The 12,734-nt window shown below is 44.2% G+C and overlaps 2 protein-coding genes across 3 annotated transcripts in view; one reads left to right on the top strand and one right to left on the bottom strand.

The window, feature by feature from the left end:
* The window catches only part of Dzip1 (DAZ interacting zinc finger protein 1), a 66,534-nt gene extending 60,331 nt beyond the window's left edge, over positions 1 to 6,203 (top strand). The window contains 3 exon segments of the mRNA XM_051161027.1: positions 162 to 292; positions 2,793 to 2,961; positions 6,028 to 6,203. Coding sequence (XP_051016984.1) covers positions 162 to 292; positions 2,793 to 2,961; positions 6,028 to 6,203 — 476 coding nt within the window.
* Positions 6,204 to 9,363: 3,160 nt separating this feature from the next.
* Cldn10 (claudin 10) overlaps positions 9,364 to 12,734 on the bottom strand; it is an 83,332-nt gene continuing 79,961 nt past the window's right edge. For both annotated transcript variants that reach the window (XM_051160968.1, XM_051160967.1), the window contains exons 4-5: positions 10,305 to 10,412; positions 9,364 to 9,592 (exon numbers count right to left, since the gene is read on the bottom strand). In XM_051160968.1, the coding sequence (XP_051016925.1) occupies positions 9,469 to 9,592; positions 10,305 to 10,412 (232 nt within the window). In that variant the 3' untranslated portion in view covers positions 9,364 to 9,468. The remainder of the gene's footprint in view (positions 9,593 to 10,304; positions 10,413 to 12,734) is intronic.

Raw genomic sequence — 12,734 nt, 5'->3', positions numbered from 1 at the left:
TTTTCCCAAACCCAAAATATATCAGTTGGTTTATTTGAATAATACATAATGATGTGTAAAGCCGAGAGTCCTTCTGTGCTGACAGTAGGCTTGTTTGGGGACTGGAGGTAGATAAAAGTGTTCAAACCCTTTTCCTGACTGTGTTCTGTTTGCTCCTGTAGGAACCTCTATTCAGATACAAACTGAAACTGTTGAGAACAAGGTTTTACACCAAGGAAATGGGAATAAACTAGTTCCTGGAGTGAATATTGGTGAAACACTTATCAAAAAGGAGGAATTTCAAGAAATAAAGGTAAACCTGCTTGCTAACTAATTAATTCATCTTCATCTTTTGATGAATTAATTGGTAAATATGTTTTGTAGTGAAATAAAAGTCCATTGTGATTAGTTAATATAGTACAAAGTGACGCTTCATCTTGATTTGTTTTCAGTATTGCATTTTTTTACCAATCAGGAATACTGCTGTTTGATAGCAGGTGTAGATTGAACAATGTGAAATCTATAATGTCTCAAAGTGCTAAACTTTTTAAACACTGGCATTAACTCAAAACTTCTCAGATTTTGCGATCTAGGATGTAGGTCAGTTGAGCCTGCAGGAGGCCCTAGGTTCAATCTCAAGCACACACACAAGAAATTTGCCAGGTGGTGATGGTGCACACCTTCTAATTGCAGCACTGGGGAGGCAGAGGCAGGCAGGCAGATCTCTGAGTTCGAAGCCAGCCTGGTCTACAGAAGGAGTTACAAGGACAGCCAGGGCTATACAGAGAAACCCTATATTGAAAACAAAAACAAAACCAACAACAACAAAGATTTCTGATTTTGGATCATACTGGATTTGGAATTTTCAGATTAGAGATGTTGAGACCCAACAAACTGTCTGCAAATATTCCCAAGCCTTAAACCCTGTGTAATCTGAGACATTCTGCCCAAGCATTTCAGATCATGATACAATGATATTTGTGTGTCACGTTGCACATGTTTTCACAGCTCCATCGTGTGTGTAGTGTGACACCTCCACATAAAGATGTTGTGGCCACAGGGGTGTGAGGAGCTACAATCTGAAGCCTCCACACCTAGCTCAAGAATTTTTCTGACACCTGGAAGTAAAATAAGGACTTTTTTCTTGATGTTTTGTTTTGTTTTTCAAGACAGAGTTTCTCTGTGTTCCTTTGGCTGTCCTGTACTCACTCTGTAAAGTAGGGATTTTTTTTTTTTTTTTTTTTTTTTTTTTGGTTTTTCGAGACAGGGTTTCTCTGTATAGTCTTGGCCATCCTGGACTCACTTTGTAGACCAGGCTGGCCTCGAACTCACAGCAATCTGCCTGCCTCTGCCTCCTGAGGGCTGGGATTAAAGGCGTGCACCACCACGCCCGGCTAAAGTAGGGACTTTTAAGGGTTGGCCCCACCTGGGAGTCAGAATCACTGAAGAGGCCTGAAGGGCTCTGGAGCTCAGCTGTGCCTCCCTCAGCTGACGTGTAGACTGTGTCCTTTAATACTAGTCAGTCTTCTCAACCCCATGGATAATCCCGCCTTCTCCTGTTGGTCCGCGAGACTTAGAGCACTCTGTCAAACTTCCTTCACTAAGCTATTGCTTAATGCTGCATCATCCAAGATGGCTCAACTCTCTTTGGAAAGGCGTTGATGGTCCCGTCTGCAGGGCGCCTGGGTGACATATCTCACCCCAAATTGAGAGTTTCCTGCCCCTACAATCCTTGTATTCTAGTACTTCCTAAATTCATACTTGATTTTTTATGTGATTAAAACTTTATTATTGTTGTTGTTGTTATTATTATTATTATTAAATTTTTTAATTTAAAAAATATATATTTTATTAATTTGTTCATATTACATCTCAATTGTTATCCCATCCCTTGTATCCTCCCATTCCTCCCTCCCCCCATTTTCCCCTTACTCCCCTCCCCTATGACTATGACTGAGGGGGACCTCTTCCCCCTGTATATGCTCATAGGGTATCAAGTCTCTTCTTGGTAGCCTGCTATCCTTCCTCTAAGTGCCGCCAGGCCTCCCCATCCAGGGGACGTGGTCAAATATGGGGCACCAGAGTTCATGTGAAAGTCAGACCCCACTCTCCACTCAGCTGTGGAGAATGCCCTGTCCATTGGGTAGATCTGGGTAGCGGTTCAGAGTTTACTGCACGTATAGTCCTTGGCTGGTGCCATAGCTTGAGCAGGACCCCTGGGCCCAGATCTGCCCATCATAATGTTCTTGTAGGTTTCTAGGACCCTCACTCAACCATGTTCATAGCAGCCTTATTCATAATAGCCAGAACATGGAAACAGCCTAAGTGTCCCTCAGTAGAAGATTGGATAAAGAAACTGTGGTACATATACACTATGGAATACTACTCAGCTATTAAAAACAAGGAATTCCCGAAATTTGTGGACAAATGGATTGAGCTAGAAATGGTCATGATGAGTGAGTTAACCCAGAAGCAGAAAGAGTCAAATGGTATATACTCACTTATATCTGCATACTAGCCCAAGGGGCATGTCCCATGAAAGTCTTCACTTACCAGGAAAGTGGGACAGAGGGGAAGACTTCACCATTGATTTTCTAAAATTCCACAGCATAAAAAAAAGTGACTTCTGTATCTTTCAAGATGCAGGTTTTCAAACTCACTTCACGGCTCTGCAAAGCTGCTTCCGTTTGGGACCCCGGTGTGGTTGTCAGCTTCTCCTTCAGTGTCAAGCTGCTCGGCCTGAACCACAGGGTGAACAAGGGTATGACTTTACTTATAAGAAATGCAAGGTCTCCTCTGTGTGCTTCTTGCAGTGTGCAGATGTCAGTGATGATGACTGGGACATCTCATCCTTGGAGGAAGAAAAATCTTTGGGGAAAAAAACAGAACAGAGGGAGCCTCCACCTGCGAAGAGAGATCTCAGTTCCAGTCAGGTGCCCAGGGCCTGGGGCCCAGCGAACCCTCGGGAATTCAAGGAGGAAGGTCGGTAGTTTTCACCCCACACATTGACAGTTGTATTTCTTTGGGAGAGGGGTGTGTGCACACGTTCTTGTGGATGCACATCTATGCACATGGGTGTGTGGAGGCAGAAGTCAGCCTTGGTGTTGTTACTGAGACACTGTCTACCTTGAGTTTTTTTTTTTTTAATATTTATTTAATTTTAATTTGTGTACATTGGTGTGTGGGTGTCAGATCTTGGAGTTACAGACAGTTCTGAACTGCCATGTGGGTGCTGGGAATTGAACCCAGGTCCTTTGGAAGAGCAGGCAGTGCTCTTAAACACTGAGCCATCTCTCCAGCCCCCTTACCTTGAGTTTTGAGCCAGGGTCTCTCATTGGCCTGGTACTCACCATGCAGGCTAGACTGGCTGGACATAGAGCCCAGGGGACTTCTTCCTGTCTCTGCTTCCCCAGTGCTGGGGAAACAGTGTGTGCCCTAACTCGTGGCTTTTTAAAATGCGAATTCTGTGGATCAAATTCAAGCCCTCATGGTTGGTTGGCAAGCACTGTACCAGTCACACTGGCTCTCCAGCCCAAAGTGCTCCCCTCTTCAATACTTGCTGTAGTTACACAGGTATACTATCAGATGGGCGCACTGTGGGGGCCTAGGGTGACAGCTCAGTAGTGAAGCACTTGCCTGGCACAAACCAAACCAAACCAAAACCAAATGGCACAATTGTTATAACCAAGATCTTGATGTTACTTTTTTATTATACGGTGAATCTAAATAACTTATTTCCTCTATCATTTTAATTTTTACTCTCTTGTTCATTGAACACTTTAATGTTGATTGTCCACATATATTCTCTTCACAAAGACACCTTCAGAAACTAGAGTTTCTAAGCTTACGCCTGGATGAGCAGAGTCTGCCATCTGCCAGCACTTCTCTCTTTCCTACTGAGTACTTTTCTTGGTTCCCTTCCAAGGGAGTTTTTTTTTTTTTTTTTTCCTTATAACTTTGCAGTCAGTGGGATGAATCACAAATGAAATTATAAGTTGGACTGTTTCCTGTCCACCAGAGCCTGCATGTCACTCTGAGAGAGTCACATAATTCCCAATAGGCTTAGTTTCTAACTTCAAAAGTCATAATGTGTGTGTGCCTCTGTGCCTCTGTGTGTGTGTGTGTGTGTGCCTGTGTGTGTGTGTGTGCGTGTGCCTCTGTGTGCATGTGTGTGTGTGTGCGTGTGTGTGTGTGTGCCTCTGTGTGTGTGTGTGTGCATGTATACACCTTTTGTTTCTTTATTTGTCTGCTTATTTTGCTTGTCTGACTTTTTGAGACAAGATCTCAACTCCCACCCCACATCAGCATTCTGAGTGCCAAGATTACAGGTGTGCCACTGTAGTCAGATTTGGGATGGTCACATCCTGTGCCCCAGGTGACATCCAGCCACCCATTCTCAATAAGCTAATTAAAGGAGCCAAATTAAAGTGGGAAACAGGAAAAATAGATTTATTCAATGTGACTGCATTGGGAACAGTGACAAAGATATACAGTGAGGACACCACCCGCCCCCCCACACCAAGTCCAAATTTAAATAGAAGGCCAAGAACACACACAGCTGAGCAGCTGGTCAAGCTGTGGTCCCACCTACCTCTGACCCACTGCTGCCTGGCATTTAGTGTCATTTAGTGAGAGGGTTTGACGGGTTCTAAGAACCGTGTAGCATCTCTTCCTGGTGCCTTTTCCTTCTCCCACCATGAGATCCCTGGGGAAAGGCTCAGTCTTTGAAATCCATTGTCACAACAGCCTGATAGTTATACCATATGACACAAGTATCTCTTTGGAGTATCTTCACTTGTCACATGCCAGTTACACCACCATGACAGTCCGACCATAATTATTTTTATATAGGTAAAATCAGACTAACCCTTGTGTGCAGAAGGGCCTCTGTGACATCCGTCACCATCTTTAGTACCTGGCGAGCCATTCCCATATCATTCACTAATGAACTCTAACCTGCTTCCTGCTTTGATGACTTCAGTTTTAGCTACTGAAGGCGCGGGCCCATTACCACCATCTCATGCACCTCCTGTGCTCCTCTGTATGAACTTTGTGCCCTTGTTCATAATTTCTGCCAGTGCCTACAGATCCCATGGCCGTGCCTCCTGTCTTCATCAGATCCCATGGCCGTGTCTCCTGTCACCATCAGATCCCATGGCCGTGTCTTCTGTCTTCATCAGATCCCATGGCCATGTCTCCTGTCTTCATCAGATCCCATGGCCATGTCTCCTGTCTTCATCAGACCCCATGGCCGTGTCTCCTGTCTTCATCAGATCCCATGGCCATGTCTCCTGTCATCATCAGATCTCTGGTCTTCTCTTTGAGCATTCTTGGCTTTGTCCCTTTTCTTCCTACCAAAATGTCAGCTGTGTACTTACTGTCACATTGTCCCTCTCTAACATGGCTGTAACATTGCTATTATGAAGTTATCTTACTAAGGATCCATTGCAGTTAAAAACCAAGGCAGTGTTTGAGATACAGTGCCTTGACCCTGCATCCCTCAGAGAATATTCTAGAGTCAAACTAGAGTGGAATGCTGCTTCCACGGCTAAAAATCATGACTCTCTTTTTAACTAACTTACTCTTTAACAGTTCTTCTATCCCAGCAGCCTATGTTTAACATTTACCTCTATATATTAAACTAGAAGTTTATGTTATGTTTAGGGTTTTATGTTCCTATTTGCCCATAACTAATAACACAACACAGATGTGCTGAGAACCCTTACTCTCTAGGCACTAAGCTGACCAGCCTGAGAGAAGCATGGCACAGGACGTAGGCCGTGCTGCTCAGAGGCTAGTGTCCTTCAGGATGGTGGTCACTGGCCATGTCCGGTGAGGCTATCTAAAAGTATGGCCTCAGCCAAAGCCAATAGGGGCTGAGGGGTCGGGGGCGGGGTGTGCCGGGGGCTGGGGGCAGGGAGACCGCAGGCCAGGCTTGCTGATGGTTCAGACCCTGGATGAGAAAAGGCTGTCTGAAGTCAGAGGATTGAAAAACATTCTAGTTTAACCGCAGGCCCCTCCACTCTCTCCCTTCTGCTCCCTGTGCAGGACTTCCAGAAAATGAACCAAGCACACTGAAAGGCAGCTTAGTAACTGTGACTGACTAGAGTGACGTCATGACGTCTAACTGCAAGTCCACACGTCAGAAAACCATTCGAGAAGCCAGCGGCATTGCAGTCAACAACCTATACGATTCTAACGTCCCTTTGTGTTTCCCACAGTGATATGGAAGCCCGTTCAGAGCAAGGGTGTCTTTAGTGACACAGAACACAGTATCAAACACAAACTGTCAGCTGTCCACATGTAAAAACGAGATAAACTTAAGTCATAAAGTGTTTTCTTCAGTACAGCCCTCTCTGGTGCTAAATGTATTTTCTTCAACTAACTTTTAAGTCTTTTTGTTTTTTTTTTTTGACTGATAGCAGGCTTGGTTTGAATTATTATAATTTAAAAAACTATATATGTACTGTCACATTGATAGTGCTCATGCCACAGAATTCTGTTAAGTCTCTTCAACATTGAATTAGTGAAGTCCTAAGGGTTAAACTAGTTGTTTTCCATACAGAAGTAACTCTAGGATGGTGGCAGTTAGCTCGGCCCATGGCGAGCACATTTCCTGAAAGTACCCTGGATCCCACTGAGCATGCTGTTACTGACAAATTATTCTCTACGGTGTAATCTTTCTCTCGGATATTTTATGAATAATGTACGTCTGTTCTAAATGCCAGTTGATTTTTATGAAATGATCACTAGAAAAAGCTAAGCCATTTACTGAGTCACTTGTGTATGTAGTTTTTCTGTTTTTTAGTACCCAGCCCATACTACAAAATACCTCAGAACTAACTTACATTCTTGAATAATGATCTTGGCAATGATCAGAGCATTTATATATAAACTGTTTCTCTTTTTTAATTTGTTTCCTTTTTTAAAAATATTTTTTATACTTTGTGGTACTATTAGGACTATCTCAAAAAAAAAAAGGTAACATTTTAATGGCATGTTGATTTGGGGTCTCCTGTCATCTGTCAACCATGTCAGTAAAGTCATGCATCGTACTGTGCGACTATGGCTGCTTATTAACGGAGAGTTCTCTGCTACACCTGTGAAGGGGCTTACACAAGCCATGGCTTCTCACACCTGACCTTGGAGTAAATCCTGTGGCTGCTATGGCTGCTATCCTGAAGCCAGTCCTCCACCTTCCCAGGGGGTGGGGCTCTGTATGCAAATAGCTCACCTTGTATGTAGGTTTCAGACTAAGGACTTGTGTCTGTCCACTACTCACTTCCTCAACAGGTTTTTATTGAGCCACGTGCTTTTTGTTTTTTCATTCTTACTTATTTTTCTCAACAAAGTCTCAACTACATAGCCTTGGCTGACTTGGAACTCAGCCTGCTATAGACCAGCCTGGCCTTGAACTCACAGAGATCCACCTGCCTCTACTTCCCAAGTGCTGGGATTAAAGGTGTGTGCCACCCCGCCTCATCCCAACTCACCCTTCCTCTCCCTACCCCACCCCACCACACCCTACCTCACCTCTCCCCTCCCCTCCCTACCCCACCCCATCCCAACTCACTCCTCCCCTCCCTACCCTACCACACCACACCTCGCCTCACCCCTCCCCTCCCTACCCGGCCCTTCCCTACCCCACCCTACTCCACCTCACCCCTCCCCTCTCTACCCCACCACACCCCATCTCACCCCTCCCCTCCCTACCCCACCAAGCCTTTGGCTTTGCTCTGTGTTGGATGTGATTTAGGCCTTTGTTCAGTTGGAATTTGATACTTGATCTTTGTGTAATTAAGACATTAGAAATAAGAGTTATTAAGTCACATGCCAAAAAGCTCATAACCAGAAAGTGACAAAAGCCAGCTTTAAAGTACGCCTGTCCCAAGGTCCATTGGCCACACTTTTTTTTTTCTTCGCACTAGGGAAATATAATGATCTGATCAAACCAACATAAGAATTAAGTTATTATGTGTATGTCACAAAACTCAATCCTTTAATTTATCTGTATTTTTTTTCCTTTCTCCCCCCATTCAGTTTGATGTATTCCTTTTCTTTAGACAGACCTTATATGGCCACTCTCTCTGATAACATCTATACCTTTATCCCCGACTCTCCCTACATTCTACCATCTGTTATCTTCACCAGATATACATATATATACATATCAATCATTTATATACATATATTTATATATACATAAACATATGCCTACACAACACTGTTCCCACACTGGTCTGTGGTACCTAACCTACTTTTATGGAAAAATATATATTTCAAGTTTTAACAAAGCATGGCATTTTTTACATTTTAAGTTTTATTTTTTTAAAAAATTTCCATTTCTTTCCATTGAGAGCCTGAAAGCAGTGTGATTTTTTTCCTTTTCAGCCATTCACCCTTTGGGGATGTCATGTCATGTAGTCCACCCATGCAATTCATTGTGGACAATTTGTAGTATATGACACAGGTATCAACTCTTACTCAAACCTTAAACCTTGTCTTTAAGCTAGACCCTAGCTTATGCCCCGGCTCTGTCACTACAGGGCTTGTCCAAATTTCCTCTTTACTTTTCTTCACCATATATGCAGAAAAAAGAAAGAAGCCACCATCAAGGGTGGCTCTAAGTATAAATGTGCTAGGATGGATAGGTTGTGTGATAGTGGAAACAATTACTGCCTTTGAGGGCACATGATGTGCAGGGCTGGCCTCAGAAATAAATGTGCATCTTTGTTCAGAAATCACCTGATCAAGTTCCATGTCTTAAAAAATGGCCAGTGTCTCGGGGGCCTAGTAAGTATAGGCTCACATGAGGCTCACAGGAAGTGAGAGAGGCAAGGACCACATAGGCCCCAGACCTCCCTTAGCTGGCTTTGGATTCACCCACCACGAGTGCCCAGCTCAGCTCGAGATATGTTTTCAGTCTCACACAAGCCTGTTGGTTTCTGATCCGCTGACGAGGCAAAGACACCTTGGCCTAATTAGCCCTTTCTTGGGCCATCGTGATGAATGACAGTCCTGACAGACAGGAGTAAGAAACTAGAAGTCGGCTGCTTGACAGATAATGACGCATCTGTGTAGCTCAGACAGCTGATGAGGAATAGTCTTAAAACTCCTCATGTTTGACTCACAAGACGCCCACACATTTAATAAATGGGTGAAGTGAAGGAAGTTCTACAGATCAGAGCGCTATCACCCCAACATTTCCTGAGCCTTTGTGAACTAAGAGCATCTGTGTCTTCTACGTGCATAAAATACACAAACCCTGTAAATAACCTGTTTATTTTTCTTACAGAAAGGCACAACAGAAATGATTAGCATATAACTATAAGAACATTTACATCCATCCAATCAACAGTCTTCAAACTGATATTTAAAAAAAAAAAAAAAAAACAGCTTAAGCGGTAATTACAGGAGAGCCTTGAAAGGATCATTGTGAGAACAGTTCGCTTTCACAACAGACTCAAGACACAGCTTGCCAGGAGCGCTTTAGACATAAGCATTTTTATCAAACTGTTTTGAGGGGTTTGTGGCTTTAAATTCTCCTTCTCCACCATGATACTTGGTCCTAGAGGACGTGACAGATGTGGGTCCATTGTACGTGTAGCCCATTCTGAAAGGTAAAACACATGTGGGTTGATTTTGTTTTACACGCATGGTGACTGTTTCTATCAGTAGCCAAGAGTTAACTCTTCCTTTGCTTAACTCTCGTCCCTCTTCTGCCCTCCAGAAATAACTGTTGTTTCTGAGTAGCCTGAGTGATGGAAGAATCTCAGAACATTCTTATTTGTTCTAGTATTCTTTCTCAGAACTATTTTTAATGCTCATTTTCCTGAAACTTGGAAGGTTTTTGTAGAGACCTTCATCAATTTCTGCCTATGTAGAAATTACACTGCTTTCCCCTTGGGCTTGATCTCCCAATTACAGAAACAGCTTTAGAACGCAGTGGTGTGATCTTAAAAACAAAACAAACTAGTAACGCTATCCCTAACCCCTCCTCCCTCCCTCCCTCCCTCTCTCTGTCTCTCATTTTTTCAAGACAGGGTTTCTTTCGCAGGCTGGCCTTTAACTCACAGAGATCTACCTGCCTCTGCCTCTGCCTCTGCCTCTGCCTCTGCCTCTGCCTCTGCCTCTGCCTCTGCCTCTGCCTCTGCCTCCCTAGTGCTAGGATTAAAGGCATGCACCACCACGACCCCCAGCTATGCCTAACCTTTTCCAATTGTTACTTTTAATTTCTAAGAGTCACACGAATTGTGTGTAACTTGTCACATATGTAATGACTTAGAATAGTACTTTTTAACGGGGTGTTTTTGTCTCTTTCCTACCTGGGTGTTTTGTTGTTGTCGGATATTGAAAAGCAGAATATGACACCACCAATGATGCAGAGAGAGGACCCCGCCCATCCGATGAAGAGAGCAGCTCCTAACTCATACCTGGAAGAGAATGTGACAAGGGCATTACACCCAGCTCGCCCAGGGACTGGGCAGCCCTGCTGACTCAGCTTAACACCCACGCCTTCTTGCTGTAAACTTGTGAAGGAAGCAGTCACATGTTTGAGTGACTGGAATGCTTCAGACTTTTCCTGACTGGAAGCCAGGGTGATGAGCTGGGTCAAGTCGAAGACAGGGCCGCCTGACCCAGCAGCACCTTTCTTTCATCTCTGCCTTCACCTGCCTGTCTTTTGTTTCCCAGGTCAAATTACGAGATACACTGTAGTTAGGAAAAGGAAGTCTGCCTGCATGTTCCGCTTAGCTCAATGAATGTCAAATGTCTGTCGTGTTCGGAAAATGAAGGTGCAAGGAGCCTGTGCAAAAGGGGTTAGCGCTGTCACTACAGGCTAGTGGGTAAGCAGTGAGAAGCTTCTAGATGGCCGGCCACAGTCCACAGTACTCCCTAGGTTAGCAAAGTGAATGCACACATGGGTGAGGCAACCCTTCTCCAGAGAGGAAGGCCACCGTCGAATGGTAGGGCTTCAAAAATGTTAGGCAGGCAGAAGAAATCCTTTCAAATGAGGAACAGTCACCCCCACAGCAAACAAGCAAGCAGACAACAACAAAAACAAGGAATGAGGATAGTAAAACCTCTTTCTGTGGGTTTCTTTAATGAAAAAGCCTTTGAACTGGCTTCAGGTCCTCCTGCCTCATCCTGTGCTGGCACAGAGGAAGGGACCAGCATGGGATGTCATTCTCTGTGGAGGCTATTCCCATAGGAGATGAGACATCACCACACTGCGTTTCTCTACATCTCCCTGGCGGCCAGCTCTCCTCCAACTGTGCAACTTATACATGTACCTTTCAAAAAGTCTCTCCAGTTTTCTTTTAGTCGTGAGCGTTTCTGAAGGAGGCTGCCAACTGTAAGTGCCATGGTCATTAGACATGAGCCTCCAGTTCTTGGTGGCTGTTTGCTGCTTTTGGGGGGGTGGTTTTGTTTTGTTGTTTTGTGTTTTTCGAGACAGGGTTACTTGGTGTAGCCCTGGATGCCTCGGAACTTGCTCTTTAGACCATACTGGTCTTGAACCCACAAGATTCCCCTGCCTCTGCCTCCCAAGTACTGGGATTAAAGGCGTGCGCCTCCATTGCCCAGAGAGTACAATTTTTAAGAATGGCACATTTAAGAACAAACATGCTAGAAGTCATGAGCCACAGGGCTCAGCACCATGGCCTCCCTGAGAGGGGACATTACAAGTGAAATGTGGCAGACCTCTGCTCTGCCTTGTATCTTCACTGAGTCAAACCATCTGGAAACTCACTGAAGGGACTAGGAATAAAGATCTTCGCTTTTGATAATAACTGGCTCTTTTATTCCATTTTAAAAACTCTGAGACAGGGACAGGGACTAATGGATCTCCAGAGGACTCCACACTTGCTCTGTAGCTGGGCATGACCTTGAACTTCTGACCACCCACCTCTGCCTCTAGACTGCTGGGATTACATGTGGGCCACCTTATTGGCTTGTATGATGTACTTGGCGCTTCGTGCATGCTACACTAGCCCTGCAGGCTGAGCCGCATCCACGACCCTCTTCCATATTTTAATTATATTTTAGCTTTCATATATGTGGGGTCACTTTGAAGGAATTATTCCCAGTTAATTTCCATTGTAAATCTTGCCAAACACTTAAAATCAGTATCTATTTAGGGTTGATTTTAGAGACCCTACATCACCCCAATTTTTAAAAATTCTGATGTTCTGATATAATGGCTTTTGTGATTGGCTCTTCTTCCTCCTTCGGACTATTTCCTCATTCTGCTGAGAGACACATGTCCCAGTCTCCCTCCACAGTGGGACTTCAGTCCACGCCTACCAGGGCATGGTGAACACTGCCCTGTGTCACTCCAAGGCAGCATTGAGAGGAAGGACAACCTAACTCCTGCCACAGCTGGTTTCCAAGGCTCGGCTCCCTCACCTTTGCCCAGAAGGAAGTCTTTCTTGACTCTTGGTAATGCTAAGAAGCTGATTTCAACACTTCAGGAAGATTATCGAAATTTCAACTTCTCTGCTGAGTGTTTTCTGTTACCAATATCCTCTTGTCCCTGAGCCAGCCTTCCTTATTCTGGAAGAATTAATAAGCTCCCCTCCAGACAGACCCTTAGCTGTCAGTGAGAGGACAGAATTTGGCTTACAGATGAGACTATTTTCAGTGTGTGTCAAATGACAATTCTCATCAGATTGTTGTCCCCACGTAGCTTTAACACATTTGTGTCAGAGAATGTGACTTTTGCAATCCAAGAGTGGGGGAATATATTTACTTCTGTC

This window comes from Acomys russatus, chromosome 18 (assembly GCF_903995435.1).
Source record: "Acomys russatus chromosome 18, mAcoRus1.1, whole genome shotgun sequence".
Taxonomy (NCBI): domain Eukaryota; kingdom Metazoa; phylum Chordata; class Mammalia; order Rodentia; family Muridae; genus Acomys; species Acomys russatus.
The sequence above is the reverse complement of the archived record's forward strand: the minus strand, read 5'-3'. Positions and strand labels throughout refer to the sequence as shown.